This window comes from Choloepus didactylus, chromosome 5 (assembly GCF_015220235.1).
Source record: "Choloepus didactylus isolate mChoDid1 chromosome 5, mChoDid1.pri, whole genome shotgun sequence".
Classification (NCBI taxonomy): domain Eukaryota; kingdom Metazoa; phylum Chordata; class Mammalia; order Pilosa; family Megalonychidae; genus Choloepus; species Choloepus didactylus.
In genome coordinates, this window is record NC_051311.1 from 57,450,815 (window position 1) to 57,478,265 (window position 27,451).

The 27,451-nt window shown below is 38.5% G+C and overlaps 1 protein-coding gene across 3 annotated transcripts in view; it reads right to left on the minus strand.

Moving 5' to 3' along the window:
* The window catches only part of LRGUK (leucine rich repeats and guanylate kinase domain containing), a 129,221-nt gene that overhangs the window by 38,795 nt on the left and 62,975 nt on the right, over nt 1-27,451 (minus strand). For 2 of the 3 annotated variants that reach the window (XM_037836131.1, XM_037836130.1), the window contains 2 exons: nt 26,490-26,585; nt 15,823-20,353 (listed from right to left, as the gene is read on the minus strand). In XM_037836131.1, the coding sequence (XP_037692059.1) occupies nt 18,108-20,353; nt 26,490-26,585 (2,342 nt within the window). In that variant the 3' untranslated portion in view covers nt 15,823-18,107. Of the gene's footprint in view, nt 1-7,300; nt 7,441-15,822; nt 20,354-26,489; nt 26,586-27,451 lie in introns of those variants that run through there. The other variant, XR_005216953.1, reaches the window with a different exon arrangement.

Genomic DNA, 27,451 nt, shown 5'->3' on the forward strand with positions numbered 1-27,451 from the left:
TGGAAAGAAAAAGAACAAAATGACAGGCATGAAAAACAATTGCTATTTGTTCAGTGGAAAGAAAAGGACAAATTTTATATATAGTGTCAAAATATTTTAAGACTGCAATTTAATATATAAAATTTATCTGACATATAAATAATAATATAAATAATAATGACATCTAAATAAAAATAGAAAACAATTAATTTATTATTTTCATGTTTGCATTTTTAATCTTTATAATGAGATTATAAACTTCTTGAAGGCACAGATGATTATTATTGTATGTGTTTGTTGTCTTCCCAGATACTAGCATACATAGTAAATAACTGATTGAATGAACATATCTGACAATGTTTAAGTATGATACTGAAATATGAAAAATTGAAGATCTTCCTCCCATTTCATCATCATCACCATCATCAATAAATAATGAACATCTGATGGGGATACAAAGATACAAAAAGGAACAGTCTTTGCATTTAAGAGGTGTATAATATGATGGTAAAGGAGGATATAAAATACAGAGAATAACAGCAAGATAGCACATGCTGCTTTATACATAGTATAACTCGTGTTTATACACACATGATTTGAAGCATGACATATTTAATTACTGCTCAGGTACAGGATTTTCTCACCTTAAGCCACCCTAAAATATAAAATTTTTAATTTATGGAAAAGATTAATTAGCAAGTGATTTTTTTTTTACATAAAATAATCCATCACTTATAAAGGGATTTATAATAAAATATATTTAAACAATAAGTTCCCTTAGCGCATTAAATATACATTAATCTTTGTTTGCAGTAACTTAATCTGAAATAAGCCTGGCTGTTTGGGTTTTTATATCATTGCCAGGCTCCACTACAAGTTGACACTGACTTAAAGTCACACAGGTTTTTTTTTTGGAGTAATGAAAATGTTCAAAAATTGATTGTGGTGATGAACGCACAACTATAGGATGATACTCTGAACATTCTATGTACACTTTGGATGACTGTACGGTATTTAACTTTATCTCAATAAAGTTGCAGGAAAAAAAATTTTTAAGTCACATAGGAAATACCCACAGACTAGTATACTAAAGAAAGGATACATGTCATAGCAATGGCAGTGAGATTGCAAATCCAGGTTAATCACCTGTTTCAGTTTTAGAAGCACTTCTACAGGCATTGGAAGTTTGCTCATAAAATAAATAAAATCTGTAATCTGCTATTTAAAAATAAACTAAAATACCTTAAGAAAATGGTTATGAAATATGAATGAACAACATAAATTACAATTTCAAAAACTCATAGATGAGGTGACAGAACTCAATTAAGAATTAGATAAAAGAGAAAAAAAATCACTTCAGAAATGAAAACTAAACCAGAAGGAATACAAGAATGAATAAACACAAGTAATGCCAAAAGAAAAGCAGAAAGTGAAAACAAGAAAATTTTAAAACTCAAAATGTAATGAAAAGGTAAAAAAAAAAAAGAGTCCAAAGAAAACTACAAATATTGGAGGTAGCAAAGAAGATCCAACATGTAAACATTAGGAGTACTTAAAGAAGAAAACCAAAACAAGGAAAGTATAAATGATAAAAACTACATTCCAAGTACAAAGGGCACAGACTATTATCAAAGTGCAAGAACTTGAAAATATTGTTCCCATGAGCCCTTTTTGAGGAATCTAGTGGAGAATAAGCTTAGACAAAAAAACAAAAAAAAAGAAAAAAACAGAAAGGGCATTGACCTATGGACTAATATGCATACATGAAAAGTAAAATTAAATGAACGTTAAAAGGAAGAGTATAGTATGTAATGACTATAGGCTCTGACAGTGTAGATATAACACAACCATAAAAAATGGGGGAAGGACATTTGTAAAAAAGTTTTTTTAACTGTTTTCAATTTTCATAATGGGTGCAGGATATTATGATTACAATCCCCAGCAACTGAGCAACAACAGCTACTAACATTACAAAAAGGGAACCAGAATTTATGTGCCTTTTAATGAAAGACTATATCACCACCTATGACCTTTACAGTTTATATTTACAGTTCTTCAGGAAGCATTTAGAGATGCTCAAATTAATGTGCTTTAGGAGTCATTTGAAAAAATAAACTCCACTTAAGATATGAACAGAGAACAAATAAAGCAACAGAGGATTGTATGAGCAAGAAATGAGAAAATGAGTAAATTGACTATTTAACTTAATTCCTTACATTCAGGTTACATTATGGTCATTTTCATAGAAAGCACTTTCTGTTGATATACTGTTGGAATGACAAGCAATAAAAGTGACATCAGTAGATTTCTTTCAGACTTAGAGAGCAAAGAATAATATTCTTGGCCATTTTCTTGCTAGGAAAGATAAGTCAATTGGGTCCTAGAGTAAAAACCCCAATGACCTTAGAGATGAGGAATAAAAAACAACTGTCAGTATATCGGAAATCAGTAATACTGAAGATCTCCACACACCATTAGCCCATTTTCTACTCAAAGAAAGAAGGTAGTAGTACAAGGGCTAGAGATAAACTGTCCTCACCCCACCAATGAAAGGAGACCAGAAGGCCCCACTACTAGACTGTAAATCCCATAAAGGCAGGGACCAGATATGCCTTGTTCTAATGTCTGGAACAGGATCAGATCAGTGAATAACTGCTCTATTCTGTAATAGCAAATCCAGATCCTAGATTGATGGTAGAAATTCAACAAATACATATTGGATTGACAGATGAATAAGTGAGGGAATGGGAAGAAGGAAGGAAGCAAAGGAGGAAGTCCTTTTGCATATCGGAATGGAGAGGATGGCTTTGAGAGCAAAGACCCATGCTAGGCTTGCTAAACTAGCAAAGGCACAAGAAGGTCATCCACCAATCAACTGCCGCACAAACTAAGAATACTACTCCTTTCACACATGGCCACATTTCCCTTAGCTCATCACTTCACTTTTCTCAGGTTTACATCCAGTGAGGTGGTGAGCTGGGTCTGAGTCCTCAACAACTACCACCCTAATCTGGTATGTTGCTGTGATCTGGACTCTTCACTCTCTCCAAATCCTTCAGATTGATCATCTGGTTGGACTTCTGTCTGGTTTTAGTTTCATCACCATCCTTGGACCCCACCTTATGGATTACCCCTGATTTCTTAAGCTGAAGCCCTCAAGAAATCCTACCCAATCCCAGAGTTTTAAGCAACTCACTGAGGCTTGCTCACCTAATGAGCAGAACAAATGACACTCATTCTACTCCACCAGATTAGCTCCTACGCCTCACACAAAAAAATTGCCAGCATCTCTCAAGTCCTTCGGGTCCCTTTACAATCATTACCACCTTCTCCTCCCTTCAGAGATAAGCACTCTCTAACTTAATGGTAACCGCTTTTTCTTTTTAATTTGATCACCTAAACCTGCATTCCCAAATATTATGATTTAGTATTGCCTATTTTTCAATTGTATATTCATGGGATTGTAGTGTCTGCATGCTTTCGAGTTAGAATTCTTTGGTTCGACATTATGTTTGTGAAATACGTCCATGGAGAGAATTTGTTCATTTACATATACATTTGATATAATAACACGGAGGAGGAAAGCAGTTAACTTGCTTTTGCAAGGTCACCCAGTAGGCGGCAAGACTAACACGTGAACTCAAATTTAGTGCGTTTTCCTTTTGGGTGAAGGAACCAATAGTTAAACAAGAGTAGACCAAAAACACAAAAAGATACAAATGCACATACATAAACATATAGTTACACAACTAGTTCTGACATATAGTATATGTGAATACCAAGGAATGACCAACTTCCATAAGCCACACAGAAAACCAGTCTCATCATTTTGCAATCACACCTTGACAAACATGTAGTTGCAAGCTATGCAACATGGAAAGAGTGGAATATGAAATGAAAGTGATTGAACTGAAAAGGACTCATGCATATGGTGAGTTTTGAAGTGGGTTTGGGCAGGAGAGGAAGAGTGAGTCTTAAATGAGGACAACGTTTCAGAGAAATAGAACATAACGGCCTTGGAAATGGGAATTTCTACTTTGTCCATTGCTGTCAAATGGCTTTTTTGATGGTTCCCAAAGGAAAATATGGATACATTAAATCTACAGCTAAGACACTGTCTTAGTTTCCTGGCTGCTAAAACAAATACCATACAATGGGTTGGCTTAAGCAACAGGAATTTATTGCTCACAGTTTTGAGGGTAAAAGTCAAAAATCGAGGCATCAGCAAAGCAATGCTTTCTCCCTGAAGACTGAGGCATTGTGGGGCTGGCTGCTGGTGATCCAGGGGCCCTTGGTGTTTCTGTCACAGGGCAGTGCACATGGCAGTGTCTTCTTCCTCCTCCAGGTTCCCTTGCCTTCCAGCTTCTGGCTCCTTCCTGTGGCTTTCTTCTCTATATGGTCTCCAGTAATAGGATTAAGACCCATCCTGATTCAGTGGGCCACACCTTAACTAAAAATAACATCTTCAGAATGTCCTATTTATGATGTGTTCACACCCACAGGAAGGGATTAAGGTTAAGAACATGTTTTCCTGGGGTACATAATTCAACCTACCACAGAAATCTCTACTTTTCTTTCTTTCTTTTTCTTTCTTTTTTTCTTTTTTTTAATGGGATGATTTAGGGAGCGAACCATTAAGACCCAGGTTTTGACAGTGGAAGTTGCAATTACTTTCTCCAATTCACTAAAAAGTTCCAAAAATACATGGAACTTTATGTTGGTTAAGAAAAATGAGGAAAATAACATCTTAGGGTTGCAGTGAGGGGTACAACAAGATAATGCACATGAAAGCCATTTTAAAGCTATAAATGCTCTATGAAGGCTATTTATGCTCTCTGACATAATATCATTAAGGTTTCTTACATTAAGCCATGTTAAGGCTTCTGTTGTGATGATCTTAAAACATGTGCTGCTCATTTCATAGCATTATAACAACGGTGCAAAAGGTGAATAACCTATGAAATATCCTAACATTTGATAAATACTTGAAATTTCAAAATAGCTTTGAATTCATAGACTTTAATAGAAAAACGAGGCATCAAAAATAATCTTAGGTGAATTCACCCCATACATATTAACAGCAGCAATTTAGTATTACATTTGCAAGAATTTCTGAAAAGTGAATCTGGTTCTTGGGGGATTTGATTTGCTGTTTTATGAAACTATCCTGTTACATTATATCTCCACTTAAACTAATTGCACTGAAAAACAAAGGTGACAAAATCTTAAGGTTGCAAGGGGTTTGAGCATTGTTACCACCATGGACCAGTAACTGCCAACTCTCGGACACGGGACGCAATGGAGTTTCTAGGGCTCTGGAGGCCTTGGATTATGGGGACTGAACAGTTTCTCAGGGCAGTGCACTGTAGGTAAGGAGGGACACTGGGAGTCTTAGTTTTCCAGGGCTGCTGTGACAAATACCACAAACTGTTTGGCTTAAACAACAGGAATTTATTGTCTCAGTTTTAAAGGCTAGAAGTACAAAATCAAGGTATTGCCAGGCTGTGCTTTTTCCAAAGCCTGTAGCTTCCTGGGGGGTGACCCAATCTCTGCCTCCATCATAGGCAACTGTCTCTGTCCTTCTCTGGCTTCTACTTCTGTGTCCAATTTCATTTGCTTTCAAGGACTTCATCCATGTTGGATTCAGGCCCACCCTTATTCAATTTGGCTTACTCGTCCATGACCACACAGCACCCCAGGGTATGGCAAGATCTCCAGGTTAAGTACTAGGTAAACCTGCTAATGGGAGAGGATATGGAGAATATCAGAGCCACTGGGTTGGAATGGAACACAGAGGCTTAGACAAGGAGCATCTCCATGGTAACCATGATAGTCTGGAGGATGGAGGCCCTTCCCTAATTTTCCACTGTGGTGTAAACCTCAGGATTCTTGAACTAATGCAGGAGGGAGGTGAGCTCTACTCCTCGTGACTGATATTTGATTTCCCACAAATCCTGGTGGAGGGGAACAATTCCAGTTTTAAATTCTTTTGGATTAATATGATGTTTCCTGCACTCAAGTGTCATGGCACAAATCCCTACTGTTTATAGCCGTTTAGATTGCCGTAATTGGTACAAAGTGGCACTACACTTTGCCCTGCTACAGGTGACTGGACAAGCAGTCTAATATGCATGAGTGGCACAGTTTGAAAAGTTAAGCTGGGCCATTCAGATTCTCTTGAAGTTGGCTATGTGAATAAAAAAGACAGAAGTTGCGGGGAACTGTGGGCATAAAGCCAAGAGGTCATGGGAGAAGAACCTGTGAGTGAGTGGAGAAGGCTGGCAGGCAGAGAGAGGACAACAGAATTTAGGAGAAATAGACGCAGTGTTGAGGGGACCAAAGCCTCTGGAAGACAGGAGCTTTGCACCTTACTTTCCAATCCTAGGTCCATTTCTGGTGAGGTCTGTACTTAATTCCTGACCAACTCCTTGTGTTCTTTATAATGGAATTTCCTCTGGCTTAAATGAGTCTCTGTTTCTTGAGCCTAGAACACCCAGCAAATATTGTGATTTAATCTGAGTAAAATGTATAGCTGTGCCTGGATATAAAACAGTCGGGGGCATTTTGTCTCAAGTGACAAGTCGCATTCTTTCTTGACCACTGCTGATGATTCCAACTTTAGATGATGTGATTATTTGCTTAGAACAGATTAGCCTAAAGGAAACACAACCAAGGAGTGGAGAAAATAAAAGTTCGTGGCTTCTGCTGTGGATCGCAATTGCAATTATTTAGCCCTCCTTGTATTCCAGGATCATCACATAAAAAGTAATGCAAATGGAAAATGAGCACAATTGAATTCACACACAATTCTGCATTTCATGTTACTGTACATGCTGATTTCTGTAAGTTCTCAGAGAACTGAGTTGGGACTAAGTTATGTGACTCATTGAAATAATGCCGTGCTATAAAACACAGACTCTCTTCAAGTGTACTACTCCCTTTTGAGGTTCAGCACAAGAACACTGAAAACTATAACCCAACAACAAAGTAATGTTTCCCTTGAAATGCCGCTTTTACAGCATTTATTTTATGATAGTGCTTTTCTACTCTTGCTAAATAGAAGAGTTCCAAGAGTGTCAGGTTTTCACTGGGAAGAAAGCCTGGGGGAAAGGTACTCAGTTCAATCTTGTACTGAATATCCTAATTTTAGAACTAATGCCTATTCTTAGGGGTGTAAGAAGAGACTAAAAAATAATGTCTATAGCTGACACCAGTGGGAGCATAGTTTTGGGGAAATTTATTAGTCTCATAGTATTAAATCCCGTTTTTGTCTGACATTGTAATGATGACTACTGCTTCACCCCCTCTGTCCTTCCCTTACCGCTGGTGTTTTGCTGGCTGCAAGTTTGGTGCCCAGTTTAACAAAGTAGTTTCTGTATGTAGAATCCAGGAAATCACTTGTATTCAAAGTAGTAAGCTTCCTAGGAGGTTCTTCAGATTTCATGTGAGATGTCTTAACATCTGGTAGGGAAACAAAAAAGTTTAAAATAAAAGGCTTAAAGTGGGATGAGGAAACTTTCTGGAGTGATAAAAATATTTTAGAGTTTGATTTGCCCAAACACAACAACTGTACACTTAAAAATCTGTGCATTTTTAACTTGAAAATAAAATAAATAAAAATATGAGTTTTGGAATAAAATAATAACAATAAGGTATAACATAACAAGTCAGCCCACAGCACCTAGTAGACTCTTGCTATGAGTATACCATGTGTTCAATTAATACAGGCGTATGAATGGAATTAAAGAAAGTAAAACGTTGGCAAAGGCAATGGCTTCTACATACTTAATTGAAAAATCACCCTTATCATTACTTTCCATTTGACAAATTTCTGAAAGGTTAAAAATAAAATAAAATGTGCAAAGCAAAGAAGAAATAGAATGGAATGGACGATGAGATCACTGCTTAACAAAATTCACTTATAAATGTCTAATGTTTCCTTTAAAATATTAGAATGTCCAGAGACCCAGAAAATAAAGAATCTAAATTTCTATCATTGCTGATCTACAGAGGACCCAAGTGTAAATACCTTTCGATACCCAGGAGCATCAACACTTACAGAAATATTGCTTAAAATGCTAAGATAAATGGTTTCCACTTGTACCTTCAGTCAATATGGCTGACTATGCAGATGTGGAAATACTAGATAATATACAACTGAAATTTGTCTTCTTTTTAATGCAGAGCAAAATTCAAAACCGAAGAAAGAAAAATTTCCAGATGCTAGAAATGGAGACTACAAGATAGAGGTGTGGAAATTGATGCCAAGCGGACCTCAGTGTCTCAGGACCAGTTACTTGCCTTAGTGACTGAGGTTTGAGCACCTGGATGGAAGGAGAGGCCAGAGTCCTGTGTGTTTGGCATACAAGACCTGCGCTCTTTGATAATGTGAGAAGCTGGAAAGGGGGTGCCTGGAAATCTCAGTCCATAGGCCTAGCAACTTTCCCTGGGTACAGACTCTTCACCTGGACTGAGAGTAGAGACACCTGTGGGAATTTGGACTCTAATCCTGTGCTGTGTGCTGGTATGAGATCTGAATTTGAACTCCCACCATAATGTGTGGCAATCCAAAGCCAATAAAAGATGACAGCTCTTGCAGATTGGTAAAAGCCACAGAACCCTTGCTGAGCAAAGCCTAAATCTCCATAACCCAGCACCTGTCTTGAGAAAAGAGAGAGACTCAACGTATGCAACATACAGGCAAGTCCACATCCAAGGAATTCCAGGTAACAAAGCAACCTGAAAAGGGAAGCTGAAATAGCTATTTTCATAATAATGAAAGTGATAAAATGAGACAATTGCACGTAGAAGCATTCTTTATTAAATCTTTATGACAAGAAAGTCATTTGCCCCATGTTTACCGAGCACCTACTATGTGCCAGACAGTGCTCTGATGTTTTGGACATAGCAGTAAATAAATATAGCAATAATGCCTTTGTGGGAATTACATTCTAAAGCTGGTGGCAGACAAATAATACCTTAGTCAACATCAGGCACAATGAAGTGCAATGAGGGAAAAGGAAGCCAGAGAAGGTGACATGGAGTCAGGAAAGCCCTCTTGGGTGTGGTGATGGTTGAATACAGATCTAAAGAAGAAAGGCATTCAAATAATTGGGGGTGGGCATATCAGGCATAAGGCGAATGGCACGTATTGACATCACTGAATTATGGTAGAGTTTGGTTAGACTCAAGCAAAAGAAGTGAAATGGAGGGTGGATCTGTGCTCACCTAAAAAAAAATCACATGTCCTTGATTGAACACTAAGGACAGACCATTATGAAAAACATCAGATGGATTCAAAAAAATAAATACAAATTAAAGAAATGGAAAATATGCTCATTGAAATAATTTCCATACAAAAGATCCGATACATATATATATATGTAAACAAATCAATGATACAATGTGGCTGTGTTATTTAGTGTTCTTAATTGTTTCTTAGCAACAAAGCATTCTGAGTAAAGATAATGTATGTTGGATTACTATTAGACTACATTGTAATGCCACCACTTTAATGACTTGGACTCCTATAATAAAGGGTTTCATGCAATTCTTAATATATTGTCTAATGTCTTAATATTTTAATGGACAAAAGATCTTACACCCTAATTAAAAACAAAAACCAAAAAATTAAATTACCAATGTTATAATACCCTGCAACTAAGCTTCATAATGGAATTTTATACAAAGTATCTAAATTAAAGTCAATCTTGAGGCAACATTGAAAAAAAATTGCTTTACAGTCCACAAAAAGAACCAAGTTCTTCAGTATATAGGCTAGTTAGAATTATTTAAACATCTACAATGAAGCATAAATGAATTTAATGAGGCATGGCAGATTTTAAAGTTATTTTATGGATTAGTATCATTACTAAATGCAGGAAAAATAAATGAAATATTTGGAGCAACCAGAACTACATCTCAAATGAATTAAATGGCTTAAATGTTTTGTTTAGACTTATATTCTTTCAGAGTCAAGTGAGTCAAAACAATGTGTATGAAACATTTCAAAAGAATAAGCTTAGAATCCAAAGTAAACAACAGATGTAGTAGAGGCCACATACCTAAGAATAAAAAATTGGTATATCTAGTAACATCATAGCATCACACAGACTAAACAAAGCCTTTTACTGCATAAAAGAAAGGAGAAAAAAAGATGTTGGTGATCTGGTATTATAGGCACATAGAAATTTCAATAATTGGTAATAAAAAGTTATTTGGGAATTGAATTATAAATATTTTGAGAAAGAAAAATCCCTACTTTAATGGCCAATTGTTCTGCACTGATAAGACTATCTGTATAGTGAAGCAATTTAGTCTCTCTCCTGTCCAAATACATAAGACTGATCACTCTCAATATAAACTTTTTTTAACATTTAAATAAAACCTTGCAAAAAAATATAAAGAATCTCTCTTCAAAAGTGCTTGGAAATGGAGGACTTGGAAATAGACTTTAACTTTCAAACAAAAGTCCTCAGATGCCCAAATGGCTTCAGACTCATTCATTTTTCCCCCCACCCAAATAGGGCTTTAAAAAAAAATGTTTATTTAGGGTAGCAGTGAGGATTTTTGTAAATAAAAAAATGCAAGTTATATCTATCATGATTAAATACACACACATATATAAAAAGGCAAATACTTATGAAATTCCTAAAAAGGGATTCACCACTGAAATATGTAACCATGAAAGGGGCTTGAAACAAATTAAAGTACAATAATCTGCCAGAGAATTAAAAATATTTATTTTTAATAGGATAATTAAAGAATTTGTAGTGGGAAATGGAGGAAAAAGTTAACTTCATAAGGAAGTGCTATCACAAAAACAAAAGTGCCAAAAAGAAGCTGTTTTTTCCAAGATGGAATCGGATCTTACAAGTCTTTTTTTGTCTGTGCTTCTAAGAAAGGAATAATAGCAACTAGAAAAAAATAATCATTTCTACAATTCTACAATATCTATAATAATTTTCCAGAGAAAATATGCTTTTATAGTAGAAAGCTACCATATAAGTCCAAGGAAATATAGTATAACATTCATGTCATATATGGCAAAATGAACACATTTATTAAACTATTCTAACAATAAAGTGCTATATCTATGAGTGTCCAATCAAAGGTAATCAGCTATTTAAACAGGAACAAATTCTACATCATGGAAACAGAAAGCAGATGAATGTATATTTTCACACAGAAAGGAGGAGATGCAAAAACTTTTATTTCCACGTAAACTCCTACTCTGAAATGTCTTCAGTCAAGATGAAATAACAGGTTCAAAATTTGGGCACTGTGTCCAGAATGTCCCAATCAAAACATATAAAAATAGTGCCTTGGATTTCATAAACGAATGAATACGTTTATCATGAAGTAGTTAGTTGACACTTCGCAGGAGATGAAACAGACAAGTTCAATAGCAGAAGCCTGGTACATAAGCTCTGTACGTGTACAGAATTTGGGAAAGGGGGAGGAGAGGAAGACAGTAGCAATGATTTCCAGAAAATCAGATAAAAAAACTTCAGAGGGCTTGAATAAAGGGGTTTCCTCCCCTTTGAGCCACTCATTTGAATAATTAAATTATTGATGTGATTGCCACCTAACCCCACACCTCCAACACTGGTAAGTGTGTTCTTTGCTTTGCTAAGAGCTCATCCTGAAAAAACAACTTCTAAAAATGTTATTTTACTGGTCACTTCTTCCAGCAAAGATATGTTGTGTCTTCCTTCTTTTTGCTTTTCTGCCTTTGTCCTTGGAACCTGAGGGTCTTTAGATCTGGTGGCTTATGGAAGCCAGTCTTCCTCTCAACTCACCATAAAGAGAAAACAGAATGTCCACCATCTGGTAGTTTATTCATTCCTGAGACAAGTCACCTGATGGCACTGACCATCTAACCATCTGAAACCCAGAACACAAATGCTCTTGATTTCACCAATAATGAAATAACATTAGTAAAATAATAAACTGCATTCATCAACTGTGTACTCTGTGTTAGATGCTACTACAAATCTTTCACATGTGTATCACTAATAAACCTTAGAACTGAGGTCTCCCCACTCAGTTCTCCAAGCTGCAATGCTGTCTGTAAATGCCCATTAAAGAACCTCTTGATCTTAACATTTTGCTGAACAACAATTCTTCCCAAGATTATTCTAATTTTATCTAAGCCCCTTAATTAAATGCACGCTCTCAACGTTTTTTAAAGGATTTCCAGGGAAGACCATTCTATTTACCAACATTTCCACTTAGCTTGAACAGTGTTCAAGTAAATATTCCAATTACTGTTAAAGTGAAAATTGTCTGCTGCTTACATGTTAATACTAACAAACACTAATTTGCTCTGGGTGCTTTCCACAAATTAGCTCATTTAATCCTCACAACAATCATAAGGAAGGTATTATTTCTAATTTATACATGAGAAAACTGTAACTTGCCCAAGGTCTCACAGCTAGAATGTAAGGGAACTGGAATTTCCAGTGATTTTGATTTTCAGTGTTACTTGCAATCATGAATTTCTAAGGTTACAACCTTTTGATGATCTTTAAAAAGGGTCTTCAGTGTTTGCTAATCATGGCTGCACTCTCATAATCACCTTTCAGATTACAGGTTTGGTCTTCTAACACCATTTATCCATCAGCACCAGGAGAGGGTTAGGCTCTTCTTAGCCTCTGCTCTGAATGTCAGGTCAATAAATAAAAGTGATTTCTAGAATTATGTATTTCAAATTGAATTAAGCAATTAAAGTCACTTGTGGACATACTGTACTAGGTACAACATAAATAGTGCAATTAGCTGAAGTGGAATTTGGAAAATTTTTTATGGTAAGATGATTTTCAGGGTTGTCATGGAGCAAAAGAAAGGGAGTCAGTAAATACTTAGCGGTGAAAACACTTTGATTAAGATTGTTTTGAAGTTTTTATTCTTTAGCTTTACATAAGAAATTATTACTACACATGTGAATTTTGGATATCTCTCATCCCAAGCCCTAATATTCACAAAGAACATAACTTCCCATACAGTGGATCCTTGCTATGGGCCCAGAGAAGATTTCAGACCCATCAAACCTCACTTGGCAACCAGAGCAGGGAGACAGCCTGGTAATAGGCCTCTAAGGGCAGCACCATAGCAAAGCTCCAGGGCACTCAGTGCAGGGTTTTTCAAACCGCAGGTTGCAAACTAAATTGTCACTTCAATTAGGTAGGTCATGGCCAGCATTTAAAAAAAAAACAAAAAACTGAAATTGAGCAGAATAGAAAAAACATCAGAGTGCATCAACATGGTAAGGATGTTTTAAGATACTTTTGTTTCCAAGGTGTGTGTGAGTAGGGCATGATACTGTAAAATGTATACCTAGTAGGATTAGAGTTTCCTTTTCTTTTTTTCTTTTTTCATCTTTCACTTTATTTCTTGTCTGGAGTAATGAAAAGTTTCTAAAAATTGAACAAAAATTAAGTGTGATGGATACACAGCTGTATGAGGGTACCCAGGGGCAAGTGATTGTACACTTTGGATCTTTGGATAATTGTATGGTATCTGAACAATCTCAATAAAAATGAAAAAAAAAAAACATAAAAAAATGTATACTGAGTTATGAATCCTGATCTAAAGAGTTTGCACCCTACTGTTCTGGTACTAACTACATGCAATTTTCTAGTAGTAAGCCCTATATTTAATAAAAACAGAGTGCTGAATTCTTCATAGCCATCAGACAGAGCACTAGTAGCTAATGGAGAGTAGATCATGAAAGGAATTACATTTCATCCAGGCCAACTAATCACCCCATCTATAAAGACTTCCTATAAGGTTAGTATCACAGAGTCTAACCTCTATGTGATGACTTTTGGAGTAAGCCTGCTTTTTCCTTTGTGCATCATCTTTAACTCTTAGAAACTTCTTTCTTATGCAAAATCTAAATAGAACACAAGGCTGCTACTTTCACATGGCAAAGGGGGTGTGTGTGTGTGTGTGTGTGTGTGTGTGTGTGAATTTAATTTTATGTAACGTTTTCTGAGTTCATAATAAATGTTCATTGTAGAAAATTTAGAAATTACTAACAAGCATAAAGGAAAATATTAAAATTATCCATAATCTAACAACTCACAGCAAACAATTAGAGCCATATGAGACATAACTCTTAAACCTGCTTTTTAAAAAAAAGTAATATGTAATGAATATTTTCCTTTCATTAAATATTCTTCTACAATATGATTATCATGGCTTCGTAGCATGCTAGCATTTAGCTGTATTATAACTTATTTTCAAAATCACATTAGATAATAAAAACTAAAAGTAATCTAGCTATTTAAAAAAATTCAAACAAACAACTCTACACATAAATGATTTCCTTATGATAATTCTTGAATTAGAATTCTAGGTCCATTTGCCCTCAGCCTCACCAAGAACGGGCATAAATTTGCTTTCCATCTTTACCAACTTGGCACCCAAAGAAAAGGGTATTTTATTTTAATTTATAATAAATTGAATACTTTTGACATACTTATTGGTCATTTTTATATCTTCTCTCGTGAATTGCCCAATCATGCCCTTTGTCCAATTAGGTTTTGAGGTTTTTAAAATAATAGATTTAGCTCTTTAAATTCTTGACAAAAGTTCTCATGCCTGGGGGGAACTATTGTCTCTGTTTATTTGAATGTAAGGTGCCAAACTTCTTTAAAGAAGTTGAAGATTGCATTAGCTAATAGAATGACTAAAATACACAATTTTTTCCCAAAGACATCATATTCTTGAGGAACATATCAAACTGACGTGATATACTCTTTGTAAATGTAGATGGAAAAAGACCATTTCTAAATATTTACATTTTACATCTAAAAATTGGAAATTTCCTTTAAACCAAAAAAAATCACTAATCATATTACAGGGCAAGTAAAAACCTCTCACTGGTCAAAGGAGTTGCTAATATTTTCTACTCCTTGCCTCTGACTGCAATCAAAATTTTATCCAGTTGCACCAAAACAAAAACACAAACACAAACAAAAAACATCACCATCAAACATCTCAGGAAAGAGGAACTAGAACTTCCTCCAAGTCAGATGAAGGAAATTTGATTTATCACTTCTCATTAGTGCCCTAATGAAAATGCAACTCCAAATGCCTCAAGGAACCTCAGAAACAGTTGCCTAAAGAAGCAGCCAATTAAATTGCCAGTTTTTCCCATAAGGTATTGGTGTCCCTTAAAGTGTCCCCATATCAGCTCATAGAAAATGGATAGATATCCTATTTTCTTCCTCTCTTTTACAATCTACCCTCCTCCTACATCCAATCTAAATACTTGGATCTGTCCATCCTGCTACCACTGCCTTATTGCAAGCCTTTTACCATCCTGTCCAGACTATAGCAATAGCTTCCCAGCCATTCTTGCTGCCTCCTCCATTTCCCTCCTTAAAGTTATCCTCTATACCACCACTAGATGGATCCCTCAAAGATACTAACTGAAACATTTGATGCTCCCCATTGTTACAGGATCAAGTTTCCATGCTTATTAGCATAGCACAAAAAGCTCTTTGGTTCTACATAAACCTACTACTCTCATGGCATGTGGGTCCTTGGAAGATGTTATGCCTGCTCATTCCACCAGGCTTAGGTGTATGCTGTTGCCTTTTCTGGGAAGCCTTCCCCTGCTGCCATCAGCACACCCCTGATGACTTCTCCAAGCACTTCTCTTGCAAGTGTTTCCTAATTCAATTCTCTCATCCCAGGCTGAATTCAGTGTCCTCCCATGGTATTCTTATGACATTCTGGAAAAGTTCATAAACGGGTTTTCTCATCCATGGGATAGTCTAACATGCTTCTGGGACTCCAGATGCCCTAATCTCATGATGTCATAATGAACTGTCTTATCTGTCTCCCTTGATAAAAAGTGAACTCCTTGAAATGTCATCATCAATCATCTCAATACATCTAGCAACTACCATAGTGCCTGGCATGTAGGAAGTGCTCAATAAATGCTTGATGGATGAATGAACTAGTAAGAAAAATAAGTTATGATATGTGTTTAAAAATTCACCTTAAGACTCCAATCTTAAATTGGAGGGTAATTACTAGCTTTATACAGGCTCTTAATTTTACAAGAGGATTCCTACATCCTGGATTTTAAAAATAGCAATATCCTCTACTGCATTTAAAATAATATTTGACATAGACACAATTTGGTGGAAACATATCTTTTGTGTAATATAAGACACATTCATAAAGGCATTTAGAACATGGTTTATTCATCAAGCATTCTGATAGCTAGCTTTGCACCCCTAAGTAAAGCATTCTCCTGGGAATCACTGGTATTTTCCCAGGTCCCAGCCTCAGACACACTACTGGTACACCACCAATACCCACTAAACACTTGAAAGTTAGTCATCAACTACATTTTAACAGTACAGCCAAATTACAGTTTAGCATGGTAAGTGCTCAATAAATATGTGTTACATTTTAAGGGCCGATTCTTGAATTGGTTGCTCTGGTAACAATTATTCTCTTTTCTTGGAATGCAACCTCCATACATGAGTGGGACCAATGGGTGTCTAAATGTGACGCTTTCCCCCAGCCACAGTAGATGGTTTACGAATGAGCACCTGACCAAGCTGGATCAATCAGAGCCTTTCCCTCGGATTATTTTTTAATCTTAGGAGTGAAGAACATGCAAGTTAATCCTTTTCTAGTAGTCAGAACTGCCAGATGTTAAATCTGAGATCTGTTGGTGGCCAAGTTCCCTACTGTGTGTGGAAACTGATATTTAGTCATTTGTATTCAAAAAAAATGAACACAGTGTGGAGAAAAACAAAGAGATGAGAAATGATGAGAGTCCTAGAAAAGAGTCCAGAAGATGACAAGGGCCTGGAGATGACAAGAGTACTGGAGATGATGATAGTCCTGGAGTTGATAGGAGTCCTGGAAATGACAAGAGTCCAGGAGATGATGAGAATCCTGGAGATGATGAGAGTCCTGGAGACGATTAGAGTCCTGGAGATGATGAGAATCCTGGATTTGATGAAAGTCCAGGAGATGATGAGCATCCTGGAGACAATGGGAGTCCTGGGGATGACAAGAGTCCACGAGATAACAAGAGACCTGGGAATTATGAGCATTCTGGATATGATGAGAGCCCGAGAAATGACGAGAATCTTGGAGACAACAACGTCCAGGAGATGATGAGAGCTCTGTTATATTCCATAACTGGCTCCCAGTCCCTCTGAGGCCCAGCTGCACCTCTGCCCTTGCCATAGTTTGGCTGTGTGAGATATTCTACTCCCTGCTAATAAATTCACATAAGCTGGCTCACGTTGGACTCCTTGTCACTGGCAAGCAAAAGAATCCTGACAGTATGAATAGATAAATGAAAAACTGATTTGCCTCCATTTTTTCCCCACTAGTTCTTTTAACTGACTCAACCAGATGGTCTGGCATAATGAAGGAGTGGTATAATTTACATAAGATTCCTATTCAGAGAGAAAAGGAAGGTATTCAGTTTGAAACACATTTCAAACAAAATCAAGTTTCAGGCACTATATACCAATGCAAATCTGAAGCATTCAATCACAATGTCATGCAAGTAAAGAACTTGTCCTCTTCTCTTCAGAAGATTCCCACAGATTAACTGTGGATTTGAAATCTCTGTGGGAGAGACCAAGACCTGGAAAGAGCAAAGCCTTCCTTTCTCAGAGTTCTTTTTGCTTCTGAACCCCTCATAAAGGCATAAAAGAATTTTCTAATCTAGAAGTGGATTTTCCTAAAGAATAGAACAAAATTTAATTCAATACGACACTGACACTGCTTAAGCTAGAGTTGGAATTCATGTTGGAATTCATGTCTGGACACAAAGGTTCCTTGCTGACACTACCCTTCAAAACTGGCCCATCAGAGGAACTGCTTGCTGCTGCATCTTTCTGCAGGAATTGCTTTTCCAGGCTATAATGGCTAGCCACAAAAGAGGCACAGAAGTGCAAAGATTGGCTGCCTTCTAAGAATCCAATGGCTGGACCTCATGGCCACTCCACCTGTGCTGACTTGAGGTTGCAGAGAAAGCCACTGTATAATATCATAACCCTAGCCCTAGCCTTTCATTACGTGACAGCACCACTTCAGGAGTTCACGGATGTAAACGACCTGATGGCTTCAGGAATGGGTTAAATCTTGGTGCTCTGACTGCCCCTGGCACGCAATCTTCCTTTCTGGTTGCCCTGCTCCTCAGCAGACAATTGATTCTGAGGAGTGGCAGGGTTTTTGTCCTCTGGCATCCCTCCATTTTTTCGGGTCCGTCTCTCTTTGGGTTGCTGCTTGGTCACAACTGCATTGTCCCTTTGGACAGAGCTCTCTCTGGTCTGACTAGTCCCCCTATGGGCTTGTGTCTCTTTTACTGGCTGCTGGGTGGGGACAATGCTTTCCTGCTCTGTGGGCTCAGAAGTCTTTGTCTTCTGAGAACTTTCTTTTTCATGAACCAGTTCTTTTCTCACTGGACCTTCCACAGGAGCAGAGCTCTCCTGTACTGACTCTGGAGAGGCCTTTTTACTCTGGTGAGGTCTCTTGTGTGGGAGTTGACCCTCTTGACTTGGTTGGTCGTCACTAAGAGTAGAGTTATTATCTTCAGATAATCTTACAGAAATCTCTCTTTTCAAAGATGTTTCTTTTTTGGACACACTCACATTCTGAACCTGGTCATTTTGGGGGAGGCTGGTATGGACCTTTTTTCTGGAATGATGGACTTTTTCACTTTTCTCTCCCTGTAATTCGCTATTGTTAGGCAGTGTTTCAGCGTGGGGTGGATCAGGAATTTCCTGTTTATGGACTTTTCTTCTCTGGTTCCTCTGAGGACTCAGAGTAGGGCTGGAGTTATGACGATCAAGGCCCTTTTTGGCAGTCTGCTTACTATGGGATTCTATCTGCAAAGCTGTCTGATGGCGTCCAGGCGGCACCTTTTTCAGATGTGGTGGTCCTTTAGCTGTCTCATTTTGGATACGGAGTTTTTTTTTTCTAGCTCCTGTCTGCTGCATTGGCTCTTGGTTTTGAGGTGAAGCCAGCATATCTGGAATCTTCCTGCTGGAGGAGTGGCCTACGTTAGGAGTTTTCCTTTCCTTTGCAGGCCTTGAATTATGCTGAACCTCTGTGTTCTGATGCAGCTGTTGTTCTGTGAAAGGAGTAGCAATGAGAGGGAGCTTAATTTTCTGTGCCTCCTCTTCTTGGGACGGATTGGGACTGTGCTGTGGTGCTTGTTCCTGGATGGGAGGACTGATAAGAGGGAGTTTCACCTCACTGACTTTATGGACTTGCTGAGGATTTGGGGCGGGATTGGGGCTCAGATTCTCTGGAGGTTTGGTGTGGGGAAGGCTGATGGGAGGAAGTTTATTGGTGTCTCCTTCCTGAGATAGCAGAAGCCTGGGAGAGGGAGTCAAGTTTTGGTCAGAGGCTGTTCCTGAAGCCTCTTCCCTGCTGGGTGAGAGGAGTTTGGGTGTGGGCCTCCTACTCTGGAGGGGAGCGAGTGTCTGAGGCTGCGGCAGCCTGGTGGGAGCCAAATGGCTCTGAGGAAGCAAAGACATGGGGTCTTCCCTGCCCTGCATCTGTGTTGTATTCGTTGATAAGTGTTGGGGAGGTGACAATTCTGGGTAAGGAGTACTGACCCGGACAACTTCTGTTTGGGAGTTTTCTTTATTTAGAGGTTGTTGAGAATCTCCCAGAGATGGCTCAAGTTCCTTTGCTGAGTCAGGGTGGGAAGGATCTTGTGGAGGACTGTGATGAGAAGAACTGCTGGGCGGAAGTTTGGCCGACTCAGTTTCCTCATCCTGAGTTATCTGAGGACTGAGGGAAGTTGGGCCAGGCCCCTGTGGAGGTTCGGATGGAGGGGGATTGGTAGGGAGCACTTTGGCCTCCCCCGATTCCTCATCCTGGTCCGGCTGAGGGTCGCGGGCTGGCAGTGATTCGGGTTGCTGTGGAGACGCTTGGGAAGGAGAGGCAGAGGACGGCCCTGCTTCACTTGCTTTCACCTCAGATGACAGGGTCTCATTTTCAGGGAAATCTGTCTTATTGGTCAATGTTTTTGGAGAAAGATCTGATTGTTGGACATCTTCTACCTTCTGGTTTGGGGATAAGTCTTGGGTCTGCTGGGGAATATCAAGTGCTGATGAGCTGGGCTGTTGAGGAGGCTCAGAACTGGCATGGCTATTGAGAGAAAGCTCTCTTTTATGGGTTTCTCCCTCCTGATTCAATTCGTGGTTCTGGGAATGAGCCAGGTTCTGATCTTCAGGCACCTTTGCCTGCGTCTGCATTCCAGAGAAATGTTCTGTTATCTGACCATCTGCTTGCAGTTTCGCCAAGCGCCTTGGGGAAGGAACCAGGTGTGCTGGTACCCCAGAGAGAGTCTTCTTACTAGAGGCAGCTCCTGCTTTAATATGAAAAGAAGTTAGCTAAAATCAGTCTTAACATATAAGACTATGTAACTTTAAAAATTAACGATGGAAAACATCTTTCCCTTTTTTGATGCACATAGGCATTAGAAAAAAACAAAATCACATATATAGAACTTAATCTTCCCTTCTCTTTCAGGATACCAAGAACCAGAATTGTCTTGTTCAATGGAACCTAGAACAATTTTAGTCAATGGAGAACATGAAGTTTAGTGAATAAATATAAAAAGGCTTATTCACAGATGCAAAATTTATATCCAGGTTGGTAGGTAGCAAGACATTTTTCTAAGCAAGTGAGATTTTAGATTTTTACCACCTTAGAAAATCACTACTGCTTTTGACTGTAGAGGATGGACATCTAAGGCAGAAGAAGTCCCATTTATTTGTTTCCTTGTGTGCCAGTTTGAATGTATTATGTCCCCCAGAAAAAGCCATATTCTTTGATGCAATCTTGTGGGGCAGACATAATAGTGGGGATTAAGTTGGAAAGTATGGATTAGGTTGTTTGCATGGAGATGCGCCCCACCCAACTGTAGATGATAACTGATGGGATATTTCCATGGAGGCATGGCCCCACCCATTGAGGGTGGGCCTTGATCAGTGGAGCCATATAAACGTGCTGACTCAGAGATGGAACTGAGTGCAGCTGTGAGTGACGTTTTGAAGAGAAGCAAGCTTGCTAGAGAGGAACGTCCTGGGAGAAAGCCATTCTGAAACCAGAACTTTGGAGCAGACACCAGCCACGTGCCTTCCCAGCTAACAGAGGTTTTCCAGACGCTATTGGCCATCCTCCAGTGAAGGTACCCGATTACTGATGTGTATATGGACTTAAGACTGTAACTGTGTAGCCAAATAAACCCCCTTTTTATAAAAGCCAATCCATCTCTGGTGTTTTGCATTCCTCAGCATTAGCAAACTAGAACACCTTGTTTAATGGAAGTCTTAAAAACCTGTGAGCTTTGTGAGGGGTCATCTGTTTACCAATACCTAGCAGGGTGCATGAAGTTCAGCAGGCACTGAATGAATAAGTGATGAATGGAAGAAGGAAGGAAGGAAAGAGAGAGGAAGAACTTGGTCCAATGGAGCCATAAGGCCCCATGGCTGAGAGACACTGACCCCAAGCATGTTCAGTCTGCTACCCCCACTCCCCAACCCCTGCCTACCTATATCCTCAGGGTTACCCTTTACCCTCAAAGTCTACCCTGGTTTCAAAAATGACTGTCAGAGGGCTGCAGTAATGCTGATGTTGCAGAGAACTCCTTCCTTCAGTCATCATGGGATCAAGTTCTCAGATTGACTCTTGTCTCATGGACAGTCTCATGCATCACCCCAGTAGGAATTTTTTTATTATAGAAGCCCTGATATATTGTGGTGGCCCTATATATGATCTTCAGCCTAGTCCTAAGGACATGGGTCTGAAATGCAGAGTGGTCAGAGGTAGCCCACCACTCTGGAGGAGCTTTGAAGAAAGTAACCTCAGCTTACTGTGGGAAGACTTGATACTCAGAGATTCCCAACCAAATCAGACATCCAAGGTGACCCCAGAGCATTCCAGTCCCACAGCTCCTAGCTACATTCCCCTTCCCCTGAAGTAGAGTGAGCTTGGACTACTCTGGGTTCTCACTGAACCTCCTAGTCTAGACTTACACCCTTTGCATCCAGTCAAACCAAAGGCCTCTTGGGAGAAAGAAGGAGTAGCAAGAGGATAAGGAAAAGCTTGCTTCTTGGGAGGGTTTCTAAGGGGATGCCTATTCATCATTCTCATCTCTCTAATTTATGACAGTTATATACTACAATACTAATTTAGACAAGGTAACAAGGTTGAGACAAAATATAAGACCAGCGAAACCCAATACTGAAGGTTCTTACCATCTTTACTCTCCTCCTTGTGTCCTACAATCAGACATAGAAGGATATTTTTTCCACTTTAATGATTTATCAAATCACCTAATTTGGCAAATGACACCATGCCCTTTATTAAAGATAAAGTCACCATTTTATGGACTGGTAAATTGCTCAATTTTCCTCTGTTTGACTTATTATCACCATCACCATTTTCCTCTATCATTAGTCAGAATTCTGAATTATGATTTGCAAATATAATTTTATTTTATGATCTTTATAGCAAGAACTCAAGCTGGTAGTTGGTTCAGCTTTTTAAAAGCTTTATTGGAAGCACTAACTATCCCAGAAATAGGATGTAAAGAGACAAATGGAGGGTAAAGACATCCTTTACACCCAGAGTTATGAACCTAATAACTTTTCTCATTTTATAGAAATTATTTTGTTTACTCAGGGTTTTTATAGTCTTCATGCTTTAGAAGCAAACACTACCTGCATTACTATAGGAAAAAAATAAGACAATTTTGTATCTAAATCAGTATACATTTTCAATCAGTGGTATAACTAAAGATCTCAAGAGTTTATAATCACTCTGTAGCTAGAGGTACAATCTACTTTACCTGCATTAAGTGAAAATTCAACTAATCTCTCTATTGGTGAAAGCTTATATTTCTGGGTCCAGGCTAATGGACCTGCTGAACTTAGGACTGATAGACCTTATGTTCATTTTTCCACTTTATTGCACTCTCATTGTTAAAAATAGAAACTAAAACTGCAATCTCAGTTACAAATTAGCAACATAAAATTACAAAAGAACCCACAAAACTATGTATTACTACCTCAAATATTTGGGAATAATTTTCCATTCCTATTGATACAAGATTACACCTTTTCTGAAACCTATGTTGTTAGCCATAAGATTTCTGTAAGATAGTCTAATCCAATTGAGAAAAAAACCTCAGCTCTAGAAGGTCAATACATTCTAAAAATATCCCATAATATACACTTTTCTTTAGAAATGGGAATTCAGGTGATTTTGCTAATCAAATTCATGATTATTGGTGAGATTTAGAATAGAAAGCTGAGGCTTCATATTTCCAGTCCTTTCCTAATTGCTTAGTCAAAACTGTCTTCCATAGAGTCTTAAATATTTTTTATTTCAATTTCTTACCTTTGACAGGTCAATTATACTCACACACACACAAAAATCCACTATACTTTTTTCTAGGAGTTCATTTATGAAAGTATATATGGGCCCGTGATGGTGACGCTGCTGTGGCTCTGGGGCCCTGTTGGGGGTTATGACCCTAGTTTTGAGGTGATGATGGTTGAGCCCCACTCTCCAGTAGGGAGCCTATAAACATTGGCCCATGCTCCTTGGCACATATGTCATATCCTGAAACTCAGAGAGGCCACTGGATCTACTTCTTGAGCCACAGAAGATATTGGTTAATAGATCAGTATCTGATAGTGATAGCTGATTAATAAGGACTATGTTAATTAGAACTTTTTTATATTCACTTTTTTAACTGGCAAGTTATATGCGAGTTTATTCTTATATCATCAACTGAAAAAAAGTAGTGTACTCAGCAAATTAACTATTCAAATAAGATAAGGTTGTTCTCCAAAATGCTAAAACTGCCAGAAAAACAGAGATCTGTTTAGGCTAGCGATTTCATATATTAATTACAAACCTCTCCCATATACTTTTTAAAGCAAGAATTGTATTAGTCATTAACCAGATGTATGTGGGAGTGATAACATTTTTACAAATTCCATAATTCACACTTTTCATTAAATCAGACAGACCTAAATAATTAGCCTAAATAAATAGTTTTATCACACGCTTTAAAATGGGAGTCCGTTTTCCTATGTGCAAATTATCTGGTCTATTAATTTGCCAAATGGCAAATGCACTGAGTAGTCAATGTTCCTGATGGCTGTAGAAGAAGAGATGTCAGAGATGGTGGCGCCCTGGCTGTTGAGACCAAGTCCTGTTCAAAGGCCACCGTTGAGAGGTGTGCTCTCAGTGTAGTTGATTCAGAAATACACTTTTATCAGTTACTCAGAACTAGTCAGGCTCAGGGGGACTGACTCATGTTTAGCCAAATCCACAAGAGGCTGATTTAAAAGCCAGAATACCAATTTACTAATTTACAATGGGAGATGTGCCTGGCTCAGGGACCAAGGCAGGGTGTGCTAACATAGAGTACAGTCCCCAGAGGGGCTGGGGTACCCCAGGGACCAAATTAAATATCAGAAGGTTGCTTGGTTAGCAAAGAATTAAAGCAATGGGAGCCAGATTTCCTCAAGAGAAACTTCTATCCAGCTACGGAAGCCTTGTTACATACATTGCACTATTTGTTGGTCCTGGTTTTTTAAAGAACCAGTACCTATTATGGAGAATCAAAGCATTGCTAGATAAATACACAAACATGCTCTGATTTTAATTTCTCCCCCCTTTTAGACTAAGCACAGTTCACTCCTCTATCAATGCATATTTTCAGACAGGTTGCACTTTCTTCAGGTAATTTCCAGTCAGAAGATTGAATAACTTTGTCTCCTACATGACATAAGATAGAAAATCTTGCCATTACCTTTACCAGTTTCACACTGACCTCATTCCCAAATTCCAGAGGTACCTGACCTGGGAAAAGCATGTAAAATTGTACAATAGTACAATTAGTTTGAACTCTGGTTAAATCATGACCTGGCCTGCTGCAGCCTGGAAGAACTGCAATGGTCAGGATGCAACCAGGCAAGCAAAATCATATTTAGACAAAGAAATCACAGAGGCTAACGCACAGATATATGCAAAACTGCATGACATCTGCATAACAGCAAAAATCTCTTGTTAACATTTTACAAATGTGATATGTGAATGGAGTTTAGTCTGTCAGGGGGACCTTTTAAATACATCTCGAATATTCATGTACCAAAATTCTAAGTTAGGGCTTTAGAATTCCTAGATTCCAAGGAGATACACTTATTTTTTTCCAAAAAAAAAAATTAAACAAAAGAGATGTACTTTTATATCCTTGAGGCAAGTGGGGAGTATGAACCCCACTTAGCAGGAAAATAAACTGAAGTTCAGAACAATTAATAAGCTTGCCCCAGGATGGCAGAGCTAGGACTAGGATCACATCTTCTGACCAGTGTCCTTTCCATATACTATACAGTGTAACATTTTGAAAACTGGGGCAATGAGAAGGAAAGGGGAAAGAAAACCCTTAGACAAGCAGTGCCAAGTGGAAAAATGGCTCATCCTCCTACCTAAAGGGAGCCAATCTTCCAGTTCTGTAGGTGAGGTGAACCCTTATCTATTACCTACCTCCAAGGTGCTTCCCAGACTGTCCCTGTAGGGCAGTCCCCAGAGTTCCATTATGGGAACAAAGAGGTACAGAGCTTCAGGTCTAGAAGGCAGGCTGACAGGCCTATTTGTGGAGACAACTGCCCCAGAAGAAGTATGGGGATGAAAGAGTTAGAACAAGTTTTAATGTGGCTGATGAGTATCTGTGCTGGTTTGGATTTATTATGTCCCCTCAAACGCCATTATCTTTGATGCAGTCTTGTGTGGGCAGGAAACATATTGGTGTTGATTGGGTTGGAGACTTTTGATTGGATGTTTCCGTGGGGATGTGATCACTCAACTGTGGACGAGACCTTTCACTGGATAGTTTCCATGGAGGTGTAGCCCCGCAGATTCAGTATGGGCCTTGATTCATTACTGGAGCACTATATAAGCTCAGACAGAAAGGGCGAGCTTGCTATAGCCAAGAGAGACACTTTAAAGAAAGCACAGGAGCTGAGAGAGGAGTTGCAGATGAGACACAGTTTGAAAGTGGCCGTTGAAAGCAGACTCTTGCCCCAGAGAAGCTAAGAGAGGATAAATACGCCAAGAGCAACTAAGAGTGACATTTTTGAGGAGCTGAAGCCTAGAGAGGAATGTCCTGAGAGAAAGCATTTCGAAACCAGAACTTGGAGCAGACACCAGCCACGTGCCTTCCCAGCTAACAGAGGTTTTCCGGACACCACTGGCCATCCTCCAGTGACGGTACACGATTGTTGACATGTTACCTTGGACACTTATGGCCTTAAGACTGTAACTGTGTAACCAAATAAACCCCCTTTATAAAAGCCAGCCCATTTCTGGTGTTTTGCATTCTGACAACACTGGCAAACTAGAACAGTATCCAAAAAACAACTAGCGGGTTTGTTTTCCTTTCCATGAAAAAAATAATTTCTGACCCAAAGGGGATAGGACAGTACCTGCAGTTGGTGCCAAACCCTTGGCAGATTCCTCAGTCAATCCAAGATATTCTCTAATAAGCTGACTCAGCTTTTGGTAGGCAGCATCCAGATCATCTACAGTAAATGAGAGAATGTACTTTAAAGCAACAGAATCATATCAAAATACAGTCTATTTTCAACTATTGTCCATGGTAATGGTTTTTAATGGTATTTAATTTTGTGATCACTGTCTTAAGGAGAAGTCAAAGATGACCCCCAAGGTCTCTTCGCCCTTGTATAATCTCCTCCCTTTGGAGTGGGTGGAACCTGTAAATGTGATGGGCTATCACTCCCATAATAATATTACTTTCTATGGCAAAAGGGAGTTTTGCAGATATAATTAACACTTCTAATTAGGTGATTTTGGATTAAACAAAAAGGGAGATTATCCAGGTGGGCCTAACCTACTCTCACATGCCCTTTAACAGCAGGGGTTTTTCTCTGACTAAGGCAGAAGAGGAAGCCAGAGCTTTGAAGTCTGAGGAGGATTTGATGTGCCGCTGCTGGTTTGAAGATGGGGGAGGCACATAGAAAGGAACTGAAAGTAATCCCCGGCAGATTACCAACAAGGAAGCAGAGACCTCAGTCCCACAACCGCAAGGAACTGAATTTTGCCAACAAGAAGAATGAGCTTTGAAGTAGATTCCTCCCTAGTGCTTCCAGAAGAGAGCTCAACCAGGTTGACATTTTAATCTCAGCCTTGTACTACCCTGAAAAGAAAACCCAGTTGTACCAGACTTCTGACCTCCAGAACTGAGTTAACAAACGGCTGTTGTTTTAAGCCACTAAGTGTGAAAATTTATCATGCAGCAATAGAAAACTAATACAAATATGTAATACATTTACATGTTTCAGAATTCAACAAGTATTAGCTTTTGCTATAGGAAACTGCTGCTTTTGTTGCTCAAAATATGAGAAACTTCATGTGGTTAAACCTAATG